Genomic DNA, 19784 nt, shown 5'->3' with positions numbered 1-19784 from the left:
GCTGAGAAGCACATGTCTGTTGGGAAGAGGAGGTCCCTGCAGCTAATAATGTACTATACCATATAGCATATAATACCATATACTCTCCCATGCTACTACGGAAAACTCTGAGAAGTTGCTTTTCATCTCCAAGGAACTTATTTATGGCTTTGTGCTAGTTCCTACATGTTTCCTTGTTTATCTTTGGTGTTTTGAAAATGCTGTTCAAATCAAGCAGTAATACAGTGTGCTGTCTCTGCTTAATCCCGTCTGAAATGAACTTGTCAATGCAAAGCTGGCAGAGAAATCTGGGGTTTAGTGAGCAAAAAAAAAAAATAAAAAAGATTGGAAGACTGAAACAAGCATTAAAAATTGATGGCAATGTTTGGAAGGGATTGTATGACTTGTTCCCTTTTTTCCCCAGTTTTAATGATCTAGCATTATGTTCCTCCTGGCTTTTAACTGTTTCTCCATACTTCCTTATTTTTAGGGTTGGTCGACGGCCTGTGCTGCTCTTCTCTGTCATATTCATTTTGATATTTGGACTGACTGTGGCACTCTCAGTGAATGTGACCATGTTCAGCACACTCAGGTTTTTCGAGGGATTTTGCCTGGCTGGAATAGTCCTCTCCCTGTATGCACTGCGTGAGTATACCTTCATCACCCATACAAATGTAACTTTATCCAATAAGTGGTTTGCTGTTCTCTGGCTTCCCACTTTTGTTCAAACAGATCAAACCAGGATCATATGGACTGAAAAAGCTTTAGCCTGAGTTTTGGTAAAGAGGTAGGGATTCTGCAGCTTTCTCTTTAGGTTGCTACAGAGCAGTCTGTAAAGCTGTCTCAGAGCTCATTTTAAAAGAGTTATAAGATGGTTTGGGTTTGGCTGTTGTTATTTAAACCTAGAAGTTATCCATGTCATAGCCATAATGTGTAAGGGGACTAGATTTCACCTTGCAGTATTGAGCTCAGTAGGAGACTTGCCACTTCTGCTGTCTCTAGCAGTATGTACTCTGGCACGTTTTCAGAATTTCCTCTGTTATTTGGAGCAAGATATCCTGTGTCCCTGCCTCAGGATTGTAAAGTTACAGCAAAAATATGTGAGAAGTGCCTGAAGTCCTTTTATCAACTTCTTGTTGTTGTTTCTGTCTGTTTCATGAGGGGAAAAAAAAGAAATCTCTGAGAGAAACTTGAGGGAAAGCTTGTAAGAAATATCTACATGCTTATATGTGAGGTGACTAGTAAACTTGTAGCCAAAACATTTGAAAACCCCTTTGGGAGGCCTTGCCTTTGGAGAGTACATGCATGGAGAGTACATACATGCCATCAGCCTAATCTGTGTCCCTTGGATATGTTCCAGAGATCATCTTCTGCTTCCTTGGCTATCTGTAATTAACAGGTAGTACCACACCAACTGAGGAAAACACGAAATTTCCTCCTCTCTATTATGGCTCTGTAAAAGTATTATCTAATTATATCCTGGAAGTTGCTGTACAGATCTTCATAAACTTTTATGAACTTCCTATTGTAGATGGCATCTAACCCATCAAGATTTAGCACAATATCGTTACTTTGTATGGAGTATTTTGTAGTATTAAGTTCCCCAGTTTTTGTTTTGGTTTTGGTCTGCACCAAGGGGAAAGGGCCTGACTGCAGGAGACAGGAGTTTGTTCTGTATTGCACTACTTTGTTATACCTGATATGGAATCCAAGATACGTGGCTTTTTTCCTTCTTCTTGCCTTTGCTTATGTAATCTCTAGTATCTAGAATTTTTCACCAGACCCCAAAACTACTACTGAAGACTTTATAGTTTTTTGGGGAAGTAATTTAATCTGTGGTTCCCATGGGAGGGGGCTTCAACCATTGCCAGTGTAACATTCAGCGGGATAACAGGCTTGTTGGAATCTTTTGCAGCCCAATGCAACATGTTAGATTTTCTTGGTTGGTGGATGTTCTTTTAAGAGAGTCATTGCAACTGAAGATTTTCATGCAGAAATGCCGACTAAGTAAATGTTTCATTATGGACCTTTTTATGATTGGAGTGAAAGAGTGTTTGTGTTGCCTTAAACCAGACAATAGCTTGCCATCCAAGGCTTTCATTCAGAAAATGACATATTCTGGTTACTTCATGCTCTTCTTGGTCCAAAGTAATGATTTGAGTCTGATATTTTGTCCTTACTTCCCCCAGGTGTTTGCTATAACCACTGCTGTCTGCATAGAGAACACATAAATAGAGCTAGTAGGTGTTAGGAGAGATCTGTGTGAAATTAGCTGCAGGCTGAACATCAGCTCATTTCCATGGAAGTGAGAAAATGTGAAAGATGCAGCACCTGCACCTCTGATAAGTCTTCTGGCCTTCTGTCTCAGGAGATGAGGGGAGTGGGTTTTTACTGTATTAAAAACTTTCATTTGAACAAAACAAAAAAAAGCTTGTCACCTTGGTGTAGAGTAGCGGGAGAAAAGTAATCCCTAAAGTCATAAGAGAATGGGAGTAATAGTTTTTTTTTGCTTGGTGGTGGTTTTGGTTTTAGCCCTTGTAATCTATTAGGCTTCCTCTCAATCTAGATTTACTATCTTTTCATTTCTACTGGAGGCCATAGCATGCCGTTGCATTCCTGTGTGGAGTAATATTATGATTCATAGCCCCTCTTCCCTTTCCCTTAATGGCCTTGATTTCTTCCCCTGGAGGTTTGTTGCCCCTGAATTCCCGGCTGGCTGCCCTGAAGAGAACAATAGAAAGTGGAAAGTTTGATCTGCTAGTCACAGTCATTAGCCAAAGTTTCCAAAGCTACTGTGCAGAAGCAAACTGTATAGGCTTGCATAGCCTGCAAAGGTAATTAGTGTGCCACTGGGATCCTTTTACGCTGTGTTGAGCTTGCTAGTTGATCTTGGATTTATGGCCTGCCTAAGGGAAATTGTAAATAACAGCTTTGGGAGTGGGAAGAGCACCAAAGTGCTGTCTTATTTAAAACACAGGGCTGCCAAGGTTGAGTTGCCTTCACTATTCAAACCATACTCTCTTTATAGCCTAAAGGTAGTTTTCCTACCTGTCTGCCCAAAGGTGCTAAGTGAGCCCAGGAATGAGGCCTGCCTTCTGTGGAGGCACAGCACTGAGCCCAAGCTGCCTGTTCTCCTCTGCAGGCTTTCCTCGATGTTGTGGTGAGCTCACTTCTTGTGGCTTCCAAGTACAGCCTCTTGCCTGGAGCTGCTCGGAGCTTATCTAAAGAAACCACCTCTGGATGTTGATTCATTAAACTGAAAAGTTTTCCTGCAGCTGCTGCAGTTTTGTTGGAAAAGGTGTTTCAGGTGAAATTTCTAGTGAAGCTGCATCAAGAGACAGGCTTTGAGCAGTTGATCATGCTTGGTGTGAAGGAGGGAAGCAGAGGAGCAATAAACCTTGGGCTTTCTCCTCCTGGGTGCTGTGGGTCCTCGCATCATCTAGGAAAATGAAAGGCAGCAAATCCTTTTCCACTGAACAACCACACACAGCTTTGAAAGGCTTTTGTTTCATGCTGATGTGGAACGTAAGGAGCTTCTGTCTTCCAGAAGTGGTTTCCTGCCTGGTACCAATCTTCAGTGGGTTCCTGTGCTCCTCATCAGCTGGCACACATCTTGTGTGGTGAGGCACCAGCAAGCTCCCAAGGAAGCTTTGCTCCTGGAGGATAAACTACTTCCCAATACATCACACCGAGCAGTCATCTAATGCACAGAGCTAGACCTGCCTGTTGTGATATGCCAGTGAGGTCCCCTGCAATATTTGCTGAGCAGATTTCTGCAGAAACAGGCCACCCCTCGTTGGAGGAGTGTGCTGGGACCAGCAGCAAAATCTCCTGGAGAGAGAAGTGCTGAAAGGGTGCTAAGGAGCACTGGCCACAGTGGTTGGAAGGGGATGTATGGCCTGCCCAGCAGTTAAATGTAGAAAAGAGTGTAGACTGGGGGGCTGGAGGGGACAGCCTGAGGGTGCCTTTTGTTCTGGTATTTGTTGCTGCATGCACATCGAGAGAGGAAGGATGGGCATTCTGTACCTGCTAGCTCAGCACAGCTGGATGCACAGCACCATAACCTGCTGCTGAGCTGAAGAAGAGGAGTTTGAGTTTAACCATTGGGGTGGAAAGCCCTAAGCCGATCCTGAGAGGAGTTTTCCTTTGCACAGGCTGAGAGGGAGGGGAAGAGGTGAGGGAGCCCTAAGCAGGGGCACATACCTGAGTAATGCCTCTGCTGGTGTCTGCTGGACTCCTGTAGCAGGTGAGTCATGCCACTGACTGCAAATAGCTCTGCTTACTGGTTGCAACTCGTGGGACAAAGTACACTAGGGAAATGTGGAAGTCACGGGAGAAAGCAAATCTGGTAATCTTGAAGGTGGGAGGGTATTGCTTCTGGATCACTTTAGTCTCACTGGGTCATTGCCTTGGCCCTGACAGCAGGGCAGTCTTTTCCTGTATCCTTGTGGAGAAGGGCATATACTGCAGCTGACTCAGCACAGATCCCTTCCTTAGGGCTTGCTGGCATGAGCTGATGCAAGAGGTCTCATGGCTGAGGGCAGGAGTTCCCCCCTCCCTGTTCCATGCACGCCCTCTCCTCTCATATGCTGCTGACCAAGTCAGGCTGGACCCAATGTCTTCCTGAGCCCTCTGCCAGGCAAGACACTCATCTTCCCTCTGGAGAAGACCAAGTGTGCTGTTGTAAGTGGTATGTGCCCTCTGATCTTGTCCCTGCTTCCTTTGGAGATCTTCTGCTGGGCACAGTGTCTCTTGTGCTGCCTAAGCTTGGGGGATAGAGCTGGAATGTGGGCTCACACCGGGCAGGGCCTTTAAATGAGTGAAGGGAAGCAAGAGTTTCCCTAGTGCTGTTTCCTTACCAGTGTCCCTGCTTTTGTCACTTTCTGGAGCTGAAGCTAGGATGATGGTATTAATTGAACTATTTAAGGGAGAGGAGAGGAAGAGATATATTTTTCTGGCAAATGCTACTGACAGGTTTAAAGAGCCTCCCATTAAAGTGCTATGTGCTATCACTAATGACTGTACCTGAGCTCAGCCATGGTGTGGATTTGCACACAATTGCAGGCTGTTCAGCAGTTTCATGGGTGACTGAGCTACAGATTATGCTGCAAAATTAGAATGTCTAGACTTGAATGAACCAGTAAATAAGCTCTGGAAATAGCTTTGCTGGAAAGGAGATGACATCTCAGGTTGGAGCAAGGAAGCAGGGGTGTCCCTCGGATGCTCAGTAGCAGAAAGAGCTTCTCTTTCACTGTTGGGAAAAAAAAGGATAGAAACACTGTTGAAAATCATAGGTGTTTCAAAAGCCTGGAGAAGCTTGGCAAAGGCTTTCATCAGGCTGGTTAAGATGTCCAGCTGTGATGTATCTTTCTCATTTATAGCTAGGTCAGTCTAACCTGTTACTCCTGTAAGTTACACAGGCAATGATCTGAGAGGCTAAACATGGCTTCTTAAGACTTTTTTTTTTTTTCAACATTTATCCTGGAAAGCTAGAGGGGTGTGCTAGAAAGTTTGCTTCAGGCTGAAGTATGAGCAAGTGCCACAATGGAGCATGGAAGCCTCTGGGTGTTCGGCTGTAGTGATGTCAGATTTGTAAAATAATTTTTCTTCCAGTCAGGTGTTAATATAAAGCGTGAGATTTATATCTTTTTTTCTTTTTCTTTTTTCTTTCCCCACCCCCTCCCTCAGAGAAGCATATAGGCTCTGAGATCCTGAAACATTCCAAGTTTACAATTGATTTTCTTCTTAGTTTTCCTCTCCTGTCTCTTCAGTAACAAGCACAGCCAAGGCAAGGCAAGGCAGGTGAAGCACTGGAAACCGCAGGCTCTGAAGCTATTCTGTGTAATCTGAACTGGCTCAATAAATAACTCTGCAAAGCGTTCCTAAATCAGAGGATGTGGAAAACATCTGACTCCTTTCCAGTGCATTGACATGTGAGTTAGCTCTGCAGTAATGTCAGTTCTCTCCACTGACAGGTCTGATAAGATCAAGGTTTTTAAGCCACCTACCTTCTGTTTATGTAACCAGCCTTCCCTTCTCTGAGTCACTTGATCTGGTAGGAGTGATCACAGAGGGATCCACTGAACAAAAAATCTTAACCAGCTCACCTTAAAGTGACAATTAATTCTTAAGTGATACAGAACCACTTTGTTTGAAGAGCAGCCACATACTGTTCCAACATTGAGATAGGATGTGAGTTTCTGGAAACAGTACTGCTACGTTTTGGATAGCTTTGTGGGAGAACTGTTAAAAAAGTAGTATGCAATAGGAGCTCTCCAGCTGCTCAAAAAAAGCACTAGGCATGCCTTTTATCAAATGCCTGGGGGCTCAATTTATGCAAGAGTGGAAAAGGTTATTGGAATTACAGTACTCTCCTTATAAGTATAAATCTTCCTTGATCTACACTGCTTTCCTCACTACAATCAAATTACAACTCATAATCTGTTCACCTCTTTCACCTCAGTACTTCCCCTGAATTTCCTTCTCTTTTCTCATGGGCAGAGTGGGCATAGGCTCTTCAAGGGATACAGTGTCTGCCATTAGGGTGTGGACTCTCATCCTAACTTTAACCCTACAAACTGTATTCTGGAGCAGAGATGCCCTTGAAGCATTGTCCTGAATCCTGGAAAAACTGTTCCATTTTAGGCAGCCGATTTGAAGTTAATTTACACAAAGTCTTAAAGGAGAGTAAAAGGAATATCTTTCTAAAGCTCCTTGGCAGGTTAGATGTTTGGTTAATGCAGGAATTGCAACAGAATCTAATTTTAATCAGTTTTTCCATTTCAGTTTCTGAAAATCATGTGTGTTGTCAATGTGACAAAAAGCCCAAGGAAATAATTTTATTTGAGGTACTTTTTATATGACTGGTCAATTGGGAATGCAATTAAGATGGAACACTGCAGTTGTTACACTTGTGATGATGACAATCAAATGAGATTAGAGTACACTTGCAATTTCCCCAGTTCAGAACACAGCTTGCATTTTTATCATTTAAACTGTCTGTCTTTTAATTGTTCCAGACCAGCTCCAACAGTTTGGGTATGCTCAGTATACCAAATCTTACCTTCTGTCGTGCAAATACTTGTAACTGTATCTGTTCAGGATTGTAATTACATTTTTATGGATTTTTTTTTTAATTTCTTTTGGCTTTTTTTTAATCTGAGCAATGTCAAATAGAGTCATAGGTCTGCTCATCCCTATTGCATGGCTGAAAGCTCACTGCTTTTGAAAGGAAATGAAGAGGAGCTTTTCTCTTTACATTTTTCCTAGCAGGAAACTGAATTTGTTACAGAGAGCATCACAGAGAAGTAGTACATATAAAGCATATTATGCTATGAATGTTGCCTTACTGAGTTTTAGCTACCCTGTTACTTGTCTGTGTCCCTGCACTTGGCAGAACTTGAAAACAGGATGGGATAGTGTTGGAAATGAGATGGGCAGCAACATTCTCGAGAGTTGCCCTTAAGACAGACAGCATAAAGGGCTGGATTTTTTTTTTCCCCAGATGCTTCTTCCAGTGAGAGCACAGGCATATGCACATTTTTCTTGTGTGCATGTGTCAACTTTCTGCTGCAAAAGGAAGCACACACAGGTTCATAAATCACCTAGGAATGAATAGTGCTTTACTTCCCTTTCCTGCCTCTCCCTACAGGTTAGCTCGTCAGGAAAATGTAAGCCAAGTTATGGCAACAGGATGTGCATAGCGGAAAAGCCATGGGTATGAGGAAGGTACATTTAGAAGTTATCTATAGTGACTTGGAATATTCAAGTCCGGCAACAAATGTCAGCACACAAATTCACATAAATATTTATGTGTCTTTCAAGAGGAACTATAGTTTAACAAGGCTAGCCAAATTTCCACCCCCAGTCACGCAAACATGACTCCTATTTTCTCACTTACAAATAACATAACCCTGTGGGATTTTTACTAGTTCAAGTTAATTAAATTTCACTCAAAGCATGAAATGTGCAGGCAGTGCTCATTGCAGTAATTCCACAAGAGCGTATTATTTAGTCAGATGCAATAAAAAGTTCACTTTTGTTTTAATTCTTTGTTTCATTTGTTGTCAGTCTACAGAGTATGCTCATATCACTCATTTTTCTCTTTTTAAAAAAAAAACCTGCTTGAAGTTGCATTGTGAATGAATTTGTTTGTAAGTCTTATGCTGCAATTACTGGTGGACCTAGAAGTATGAGCTATGTTTTTGTCTTTTGAGAACATCTGGTCCCTTCTTAAATGACTTGTTCATACACTTACATAGTTTTTACAGATAAGTTGAGACCTAAGTGCTTGCTAGTATCTTGGAAACTTGTTTATTCACATTCTTTGAATTCTGGTTATGGTATGAATTGTGAGAGATCAGTTTACTAAAGTCTAATGAATGATACGCAAATCTTCTCAATCACTACTCCAGTTTTGCATATATGAGTTGTGTGTCTGCTTTAGTACATACATTCAGTAAGGAGTCTTTCAGCTGTAGATAATCTTGAATTTAGACTTGATATCTTAGAGAGAAAGGGTGTTCAAAGAAGGTTCAGTGGCTTGGAAATATGTCCCTTGATGAAGAGAGTCTGTGCTGAACCGTGGCAGGAAGCATGGTTCAGTACTTGCATCAGAAATTCTGGATGCATGTTCCTGTACCTCTCTGGCTGATTTCCCCAGGTCCTGGATGTCCCAGCATTTCTCTCTAACTGCCTTGTGTTTGGAGGAGTTCAGGACAGGCTAACAATTCTTGTGGCTTCTCCTCCCAGCTTTCTGTCCTAGTCCCATGGCAGAACCAACCCTCTTGGACAGCAAACTACTGTCTTGTAAAGTGATGCCTCAGTCCTCTCCCATGCAGTCAGGCATTTAAGTGCAAATACATCTCCATCAGTGGCTTACCTCACGTATTCAATATATTAGGTTAAGGACATACATTTCATTCTGCTGTTGTTTGTTCTCTGAGGGGAATAATCTCTCTGGCAGAAGCAGCAGTGGAGCATAGTGTTTGCGCATGCCTCAGCTCGACAAGGACGTAAGTGCCTTGGTTCAGTGGAAGAGAGCAAGTTCTGCTGGAGTGCTGTACACTATAATTGGTGATTTTGTTAAAAATGCACACGGGAAGACCTGTGTGCCCTGGTACTAAGACATAAGTAGGTTACTTTATGTACTATCTGTTATCCAAACACTTGAGATTAATTCCTTAGAGAAACAAGGAGGGCATTCTCTCTGTGCAACATTGAGTTCAATAGACATTTAAGCACCAGGGATTGTTGTCCAAAATAATTAAATAAACAAATCCCTAGAGTTTTCTGCTTGATGTGAAACTGCTGTCCAGAAGGAACAAAGTGTCAGTCTGTCAGCTCTTCAGGGACCTTTTCCAGTTCCACTGTTCCTACCTCTCAGATTTCGGTCCTGTCCTGGTAGGCACCATAGCTGTCTTCTGGATAGAGCACTCAGTTTACAGAGTCAGAAAAAAGAAAAGTAACAAAAAACATGCAGGAAGCAGAATCAATAATGTGGTGAGGCAAAAAGCAATATAAGGGAAGAATGTTTTTTATTATAGCAAGTAAAAATGGATAGAAGGCAGGAAGGAAAAATAAGAGCAACTTAAAAAGATTGTATAATGCTGGAAGTAGCTTATGTGGTGAAATTGCAACCAGCGTTCCCAATAAAATCCCATTTTTGTTTCATTTATAGCTTTGACTTTAAAATGTTTGGGGGTTTTTTGTTGGGTTTTTTTTTCTGCTTAGAGCTTGACTGACTTGTTTTTCAATGCAGAAAGCCAAATCTGTATTTCTAGGAAGCTTGAGGAAAATTAATTAAAGAGATTTTGAATTATAGATCCATTAAAAATGACTCTGCTTTGAAAGTTAAATAAATAAATAAAGCTGTCAGCGTTAGTCATCTGTTGGAAAAAATGGCTTCTCTTGTATCTTTACAACAGAGAAACTCAATTACTGCACTCCAGTGCTTTGGAACTTGGGCAGGAGAAGCTTTGATTATATCAACCTTGACTCTACCCATATGAGTCTTTTCAGATGTCATGTGCTAGTTTAGATTTGTGAATCAGCCTAAAGTGTTGTCCCATTCTGCTTATTTTTTTTGTTAATGTCTGTGCTAAGTCTGGAAGAAAATACGCAAAATTCCATCTGCATCTTGTAAACCTTTAACCTGATGGATTTGACTTTTTAAGGAGAAAACTTCATCCTTTTTGACTGAGTGTTGCATTTCAATAAAAAAGTATTTGTGCAGGTGCCTTTCCTCCTTTCCTGACCTTTTCTTTAATGGTGATCTTTTCCTTAGAGTAAGTGTTCTGTGTGGGTCTAGGGTCAGTAACATGTGCCAAACAGAGAAAAAGAATAGCCAGTGCGTGACCCAAAGAGGGAGAAGAAAGAAAATAGAATATACAGTATGTACCACAGCTGCCTCTTCTCTCATGCTGCTGATAGGAGACAGTGTGACAGTTACTTTTCTAAAATAAGAAATCTGCTCCTATCCAATGAAGAATAATAGCAGCAATTAAAGATTTCATGTCCTAGTTATTTTGGAAACAAAAAGATGGCCAGACAAAGCTGGCAGCATGTCATGCTAGCATGTATTAGCGTGAATAGTACTGCTGTCTCAGTGCTGTCTTTTGCTGGGATCCTGGCTGGGATATTTTTTTAGTGCCTAGTGGGACTTGCACTGTACATACTAGTGCATTTTTCTGCCAGGACAGCTTTGGGTTTGATTTCTGTTCTGATTAGGAAACATTTATTTACCCATAGTCTCTGTCCCTCCTTCAGGCCACTGAGGCATGTCCTGCTTGGCCAGTGCTACTTGTCTGAAGGCCAACAGCTGCAGTGTGGCTCTGCCCATGGCAGCACACTCAGGGGAAATACCTCACAGGAGTGGACTTCTGGGAGAAATAACCCACCTGCCTGTCCAAACAGGAGAGGGCCTTTTATTTATGTGTCTGATCTTTTCTGCCCTGATTGCTGGGAGTAGTCAAAATCTCAAAATGACAGTGCAGGAACTGGCTGGAGCTTTTGCTCTGTGGGAGAATCTCACAGCAGCTCAGGGACAGCCTAAGCTGACCTGGCTCTCCTGTTCTGGGTATGCCCATCCTGCCCTGGCTGGTGCTCCCACCTACTGCTGACCCTACAGTGATTCAAGGGTGTAAACAAGCAGAAACCTGCTTATTGTTTCATTTGGTTTTAAGTCAGTTTTCCCCTGGTCTTTCTCCCTGCAAAAGCTCACCTCCGGATTGAATAAGCATGGGCAGACAAAGGAGGAGAGAAGGAGTGGGTGCCTCTGGAGTCAAGGAGAGACTGCTAGGGCCATGAAATAAACTTGCTTTGCCATAATGCCCTGCTGTAGAAGCAGTTTAAGAGCCCTTGTGGCTTGCTTGTAGTGCAGATGAATCAATCCTTGCAAGCTTACTGAGGGAACCTTGGGTCAGGAAATTCTCTTAGTGTAAACAGATTAGGCTGTTAAAAGTCACCATGAAGCTTGACTTTATTCAGTGCAGGTCATTCTTCAGTGTGGGATTTAAAACTTATTTCTTGCAGGCTTTTTAAAGATTAGATAGTGTTTAATTGCATCTTGGCAGAGACAGCAGGTCTAATATGTTTAGAAACATATGTCTTGGACAGGTTGACATTTCCTCTCAGGATAGCTGTCTTTGAAGTAGTAACAGATGGAAGCCTTCCACTTCTTCCAGGCGCTGACTAACTAGACTTTGAGAAGAATGGATAAACTGGCAGCAGAGAAAAACGATTCTTAAAAATAATTTACAGAGGTCTGTATGGCTTTAACTTCACTTATTTAAGCTTTGAGAGTGAGAATACTGGCTTTGGATTTATTTAAAACTTCTAAAGCTTAGTTGGAGAACCAAATACGATCAGGTCCTGGTTACGAGATTTCCCCTTTTCTAGCTGGCTTTTCTCGGCAACATCCAAATTAGTGAACAAATAGAACCCTCCAGTCCACCAAAACCAACAAAAATCTGTGATTCAGAGTAAAACATTGTGATCATGAACTTGGCAGTGCTAACCTTGAGCAGCAGAAATACAGACCATCAATCTGATATTTCAGTGTTGGAAAGACACAATAGCTTTGAAAGGTCATTTTCTCGCTGTCCCATCAGTTTTACTCAGTAAATTTTACCCTTCAACAAGACTAAATTTTATTTTTTGCTTTTGGGATAAAAAAAAGGTTTGGTCTGGAACTGAGGGGCACACATGATGATGTTTGTGTCCAGGATAAAGATGCTGAAAGATGCTCTCTGCACTGAATTGTTTGATCAGATTGTATGAGCTTGGTCTCTTGCTCAGAGCATTTGTAAAGTCTTTGGGATTGTCACAATGTTTTTGGGGGTTTATTTGTTTGTTTTGTTTGGGGGTGGATTGTTGTTGTTCTCTTTTGCCTTTTTTTTTTTTTCTGCTTGCTGAATTAATTTTTGATTGCTATTTAGGTGACGGCCTGAGAACGTCTGACTACAGCATATCCGTTTCTGTTTTAAAATACACTGTGTAAAATAGGAAATACAAAGGGAAATTTCTGGATTTATGTGTTTAGGCTTCAGCTATGTCCTGTTTGTTTTGTTATAAATGGTAGTACTGAAAAGAGTGAGTTTTGCTTTCTCAACAATGGAACAGAATAGTGCTTGTTCTTTGGAGAAGACATCTATGAGAAAGGTACGCTACAACACTTGCTATAATGTATTAGGAGTATTCACTAAGATTTATGTGAAAACAAATTTTTCCTGATGTTTCTGAGTTGGAATACTGATCTGCAAAATGTTACTCTCAGTTCTAATTTCAAATAGGATTTTAGTGACTTAAATTTAAGTTACTACTACAAGAAGGCTAAATGCCAAAGCGAATAATCTTTGTCTTTTTTTTTAATAATGCGTGACAGTTATACTTGTGCAACTTTTAATTGGTATGAAATGGTACTTTTGAAATGTAAACTTTGAGAAAATTTCAAGATGGGCATTCAATGTAAAATGCTTTAGGTTTAATTTCACTTAAAAGCTTACATATTTGAGGAACCTAGAATACAAATTGTCAAAACTTCAATTTTCTGTTTGTCCTGCAAATTTGTGGATTAGGACAGGAATAGGATATGGTTGGCAAAGCTGTCCCATATTGTCTGTACCTGGAGAGGCTGGCAGCAATGTAGTTACCTATGAAACTGTCTGATCCTGCCCCAGCACAGGTACATGTTGAGAGGGATGCTGTCAGTGTGGTGTGGGTCTAGGGGACAGCAGAACTACTGCCTATGTATCCACTAGCGTGGTCCTCAGAGTACTGGTGTTTCCCTGGAGAACTCCAAGGAAAAGTGTTACTGCATGGGGACTGTACTGCAACTGTGATCCCAGTGAGAGGCTGATGTTCAGTAATTATTGGATATAGTGTTCCTGTTACTGTGATCGCCATGTAGGAGAACTGGGTTTGCACTCTTGTAACTACACCCTAACTCCCCAGGTGTGAACCCTGGGGGAATCTCCCATCAGCTCCTGATGTCAGAAAGAGCCACTTTGCTCACCCACATCCCTCTTGGTAGCTGCTTTCTCTCTGCTGGCTTTGACATTTGCTGTGTTCAGCAACTTAATCCAGCTACGAATAAACAAAAACTCACTTTGCTGAGCAGATTTTCTGCTCTTTTGTTGAAATATCCAATTAGAGAGCAAACAGATGCAAATGCCAAAGGTAAATGTCAGGGGAGGTGAGAATGCAGGAAGGTGGACTTTTGTGATGGGGTGACAAACTGCATCCTGAGGAGCACTATCTCTTGAAACTAAATCTGAAAACAGAGCAAAGGTGTGGCAACACATCACAGCCCTCAAAGCACTGCCAGTGTCAGAATTTTCTGCCACGTGTTGCCACCTCCTGAATTTTACCAGTTTAGCTGGTTTTGTAATTGCACACAAAATCAGCCATGCAAGGTGATGTGGCTTAATCAAAATAAATCAAAAGTACCTCTTGAAATATTACACTGTCAGTTCCTCTGCTCTTTTTTATAACAGATCTGCTTTAGGATTACTGTGTTCTTGCAACAGCAGTGGAAGTGGTGCAGATAAGAGAAACATAACCAGTAATGTGCTCTTTCCTTCTCATACCACAAAGTCTGTGTGCCTTCAGGATGAACTCTATGTAGATGAGTTTCCTGTGTACTTCAGCATATGCTTCAGATGGATCAAAATCAAAAGGGAAAAAATCTGAGCATCGTTCTCTGATGAAAACTGAATTCTTGAAGTATAAAGTTTTCTAATGGAGGGACACAACCTTGGTCTGATATGGCTACAGTCTTTTGACCCTACTAAAGGAAGTTTAAAAAAAGATGGGTGAGGAATAGTATGTGTATGGGTTCCAGTTGAGCTGGCCACCCTCCCATGGAAAGGTTAGGGAAGGGAAAAGACTCTCACTCAACTATTTTTAATGGCAAGTCATGGTCTTTTTTATTTGGAATTCTGAAATATTAGCAGCAGACTGATGAAGCACTAAGTGGAAAGTATGGCATATGAGGGGATGTGTCTTAGAGGAGGGGAGGATTGCCTAAAAAATAAGTACATATATACATTTCTTCTTTTAAAACTATACCGTGAGATAGAACTTTCTACAGAAAATGTTTGACTTCTTTGGCATCTTCCCGTGCTGGAGAAACTGTGAATGCTTTGTTCTGGATCAAATTTAATATCCGTGGTCTCTGGAGATAATGTGGTACTTTCAAATGCTATATGTGTGTTTTTTCTCATGCCTTGATTCCTGGATCACATATTTTCACTGCAGATTCTTTCACTGCAAACTAGTCTGTTGTATCATGGGAACCCTTAAGCAACAAGGACAGACTGAGGTGAAAGTAGATGTCAAAATATTAAAATTTCCCATGGGATAAAACCTCCCCATCCCACACAGACAGCATATATAATCTATTGTTGGCATAGTCTCCCATGCAGTGCCTTCATATCCCTTCCTCTGCCTCAAGTTCTTAGTGACCAGAGACTGGCTTATAGAAAACACTGTAATCCAAAATGGCCTGAAACAGGCACATGATGTGACTCTGGGGAATGGTCCTGTGCAGGGCTAACACCTGGACTTGATGATTCTCGTGGGATCCTTCCAACTCAGCATTTTCTGTGATTTGGTGACACTTGTGTGCAGCATGTTGCACCTCTTAGCCCCATGAGTATTCTTTCGTTCATTCATTCCATCTGGAATAACTGAGGGTGGTAGTCCAAAGCCTCTGCATGGGAAGTCAGAACTTTTCTTTGGAAGCTCCTGGAAAGCCTGTGAGCTGTGAAGTCCAAGTTGAGAGGTGCAGGGCTACCCTGCTTCTGCTGTCCTGCATGCTGCTGGAATTTAGTAAAACAAATTCCCAAGTGCTGGCTTGGGCTTTTTCTTCAATTCTTTTGTATACTTTTTGCAGGATTTGGAAACATTTAATCTGTCTATGTACCTTATCTCCCAAATATAGTGTGGTGAAGAAGCACAATGAAAACTTAGTTATGCCTGTGATGATAAAAATGGCGTGAGATCAGGTGGTCAGTTGACAAAGAGATGACACAGGCTTTTTAATTCTGGTATGCTTGAGTGCTTGGTTCTTTTTGCAATGTTAATGCATGTCATGTGACACAAGAGGAGACTTTTGTGTATGCATGATCTCTTAAGCTTGTCTTAAGCAACAGAAATTCCTTACTGTGGCATGGCACCACTTATTTTCTCTGTGGACCTGGAGCCTTTGACTGAAAAGGCAGAGGGCTGTAGGATGAACATTAACGCCTGGGTAAACTGTCCACTGCCCATTTGCATTACCTGGCTTCTAGCAGGACTAAGCACCCTGACACTGCTGGTGGTGCTGTAGTGAGGGACAGAGAGGGAGCAAGCCATGCCTTTGGGAATGTTTCCTTTCAAAATAACTGCAAAAAATGGGCTGGCACACCGAAATTGTGTGTCAAGCTATGCACTGTGCTGTGCCTGGACAGCGGGTACACAGACCTGTGCGTGTGCATCTGTGTGACGCAGAAATATTTCTTTGTATGTTAGCCACAAGCTAATGAAATGTGACTGGAAAGCACCGGGAGGCTGTGGGTGGGTTGTGAAGGTGGTATTTTCACCACTGGTCCAGGCTGTGATCTGTCTTGTGCTTTCCTAAAGTAGCATAATTTTTTGTTTTCTAGTTTCTTATGTTAGCAAAGGATCACATAAATTGCACATGTGCAGACTTTGTCATAAAATAATAATAAAAAATGCAACAGCAAAATAAAAACCCCTAAATTCTCTGTTAATGCAGTTTTTTAATTCCCAAGTTGGAAAGTAAATTGGAGTTATTTCTTAACTTAGGAAACTTTTAGTGTTTAAAAGAGAAGAGAAAGAAGGGTTTAAGTTCCAAAGGGTGCTGTTGCCTTTAAGTGTAGGTATCGAAAAAGATTATGGGATGCAATGCAGTCAGCAAATCCCTTTTGATCGGGTTTCAGTGCTCCTCACCTGAACAAAAGCACATGATGTGTGTGTGTGCCTTATTATTGATTCTGATTTCCTGGTAGTGTGACTTAATGGCTTTTGCTTGTTTGGAGGCAGACCTAGGCTGACTTTCCCAGCTACACCAGTGTGATCTGTCCCTGAAATGTCCTCCACCGCAGAAGTCACCACTTTTCCCAAGGGTGCAGCAGCTTGTGCTAGCATTGCTCACTGCATTTGGTTTCTTCCTTGACACAGCTCCTTAATGAAACACCTAATGAGTCAGTGTTAACTAATCTCATTTGGGTATATGGCTGTCACCTCCCTGGAGGCTAGGGAGAAGTTCTGTCTGTGTCTTGAGAATGCTGTGAACCAAGGAGAGATGGTTTGCATGCAGCTACGACTTCTTTCTTCACACAGTTTTAAAATTCGGTACCTGTAGGGATAGCAAATTGGAAGTGAAACTGGCACAATCAGAGGGAAATGTATGTGTCTCTCACTCCCTCAGGCATCACTTTTCCATAAGAGGGACACTTTAGAGATGCATATTGAAATTGATTTCATCTTTCTGCCCCATTAAACAAGCAATTGGTTTTCAACAGGAGCTCACAGATGAATCTGAGTGAAAGCAGGATGATCAACTGGAGGGTAGCCAGCTTGGCAATTGTTTGTCCTCTCCTGTTTAATACTCACAGTGTATAGTGATACACACATCAGAGACTTCAAACTCCTCCCTTTGAGAGACAATGCAGTAAATTAATCGGCTGAGAAATTGATGAGATTCCAGCCTCCCTACCAGCTTCTTCATTTAACCAAGTTAAATACTGCTAGCTGGAGTTGCTCAACTCAATAATGCACAGCCAGTGCTGGAAAACTTTATTTTTGCTTTTTTGCATTTCCTGCCTATAAATGGGTAGTTTGGAGTTCACTTGGGTTGAATATGCTGAGGCGAAACTTAATTCCTATCAGTTAATAACAACTATTCCTCATTTGAACACAGGATATACTCTGCTTTTACTCACAAAACTGGGTGATCTTTGCAAGTACATGGGTTCTGACATCCCCAGAATTATGATGACCTGAGGGCATATGTGCCCATCCCAATTCTGAATATCTGAATTTCAGATATTCTAGTGACTAACCTGACTTCTGAAGGGCAAAGGTGTTAAGGAGTGTCTGTTCAAACTCCAACAAGTCTAGTCTTTAGTCTCCCAGTATTTGTCATCCCAATTATTTTAAAGGAAAACAGATGTATTTAAAAGCTCTTAACGATTGTCATGATCCCTCCTTTGGTTTGTTGGTCAGTGAAGTAAACATACTCTAGTCTTAGGGGGGCTGAGAGGAAATAAGGTGGAAAGACGGAGAGAAATGCTACTACTTTGTACAGCGTGCCTCTTAGCTATATTTTCTAATTCATTCTTAGAAAGGGAAATTGATGAAAATGGTGGGGTTTAAACTGGCTGTGTTGCTACCTGCAGGGAGGAGGGAGTGAATCTATAAATTGAACTTCAAGGTTATTGGAGCATTTATCCGCCTATTATATAGGTACATGTCTCGAACTGCTGAATATTTTTATTGCTGCTGGTTTAATAATTAATCTACCCTTTGGAAACTGCAGGCTTTTTGCCTAGGATTAATGCACTCTTAACATCCCCATGTCTACCACCTTGTTCTGAAAGCAAAGTGGATCACAAGAATGAGCTGCAGGAGGCTTGTTCCATCTTTGACCACATGTTCATATGTCTTCATAAAGAGCATTTTTAATCCTTCTCTGCTGCCAGATTCAGACATAAAACCTCCAATGCTGTTCTGCAAATCTCTTCTATATTAGCTTGGAGGGCTGGTCCATTAACAACTAACAATAGTAAGTGGCAGGTTTCTCTGAACTAGGCTATGAAAGAAGGCATGTGGGTGACTGAAAGGGCTGTTGCATACCTGCCTCTAACTGGGAGTGAGGAAACACTCACCCCTAAAACACAAATCTTTCTGTCTAGAGAATAAACTCTTTCCCGCATGTGAAAGGCTGTCTGTGCAGGGCTTTCCCATGCTTTCTGGAGAGAGATTTCGCATGATGAGGTGTTGTTTGGATCTGTCACCAGGCACTGCAGCTTGTTGGTGCCTGTGTGCTTTGTGTTTCTCCTGTTCTGTCTTGTTGGTGTAGAAAGGTGATGAATTAATATAAAACGTCTGCCACATACATAATATGTACGTAAATAATACATAATGTCCCGCAATGAAAGTGGGATGAAGCAGGATGCTTGGCTGCTCCCATATGTTTGCAAAGATCCTGTTAGGTTTCCTGGTGGTGTCCTCTAAAATGAGGAGCTCTTGCTTTTGTCAGGTGGGAAAATCAATACTGCATGCCATGCTTTTGCCTGTGCATCCTTCCGATTTCCATTAAATACAAGTGATGCCTGCCATGGATTGCATGTTGTGCATGCTCCAATGTGCAATTCATGAGGAAGAATTTCCATCTGTATGTTGAGCATCATGCTGGGCAAGATGGGGTGAAGGCAAACACCTTTTATGGTTTAAGGCACATTTGGTGTATTTCTGATCCCTGTGCTGAAGGGGAGAAGGGAAGTGAGGCTGGGAGATTGGCTAACAAGTGTGGAGGGTGGCAGAGGCAACACACCTGTCTCAAGGTAGCTTTTGTGCCTCTAAGAAGAAAGTGCCTTGCTGAAGGCAATTACTTTGGGGCAATCAATTACACAAGCCCTCCTAACTATGAGTGGAGGGGATGCCCCTATGCCAGGGTGGATGAAGCAGAAGGAGCTGCTGAAGCTGCATCTGTACATTGGGAAGAGGGAAGGACAATAAAACTTATGGTAGAAACAAATAATAGGAGGATTCTGACTCAATGACTTATTTCTGAAACCCAAGGATTGGAAAGAAAGACAAAAAGGTGAAGAGTCCTGATTTCTAAGACGATTTGTTTCCAGGTAGTGCATGGAGTGACTTAGTGGCCAGAACAAGCCCTTTGAATCAATCCCCTCTCTGCTGTGTTTGTATTTAATTTTTTCATATATGCAGAGCTTAAATTCTGAAGGTCTCTTCAGCACCTCCAATTGCATCTAAATGAAGTCTTCCTTGGGTGGTTTTTTTTTCCTGTTTGCAGCAGCCTATGCAGCTAAGACCACATGATGTTTACCTCCATGGCTGAAACTGTGTTTTTAACCCAGGTTTCCAGAGGCAAAAGATTATATTTTGCCGCCTCATTGAACTGTTTTTAATTCAGTTGAGGCATTCTTCAGTCTCCAAACAATGTTGTACAGGTTGTCTAGAAGTAATAGAACAGCTCAGTTGTATGGCTACTGCCCAGCCTCGCCAGCAGGCAATTTCTTTCTGAATCAGCAAAGAAAATCAGTTAAACCAGGTCT

At 41.8% G+C, this 19784-nt stretch overlaps 1 protein-coding gene across 4 annotated transcripts in view; it reads left to right on the top strand.

The window, feature by feature from the left end:
* Positions 1-19784, top strand: part of SLC22A23 (solute carrier family 22 member 23) — a 114478-nt gene that overhangs the window by 22863 nt on the left and 71831 nt on the right. For all 4 annotated transcript variants that reach the window (XM_064663174.1, XM_064663166.1, XM_064663156.1 and 1 more), the window contains exon 3: positions 470-624. In XM_064663174.1, coding sequence (XP_064519244.1) covers positions 470-624 — 155 coding nt within the window. The remainder of the gene's footprint in view (positions 1-469; positions 625-19784) is intronic.

The sequence above is a fragment of the Pseudopipra pipra genome, chromosome 1 (genome assembly GCF_036250125.1).
Source record: "Pseudopipra pipra isolate bDixPip1 chromosome 1, bDixPip1.hap1, whole genome shotgun sequence".
NCBI lineage: Eukaryota > Metazoa > Chordata > Aves > Passeriformes > Pipridae > Pseudopipra > Pseudopipra pipra.
This window is presented reverse-complemented; position numbering and strand designations above follow the sequence as displayed.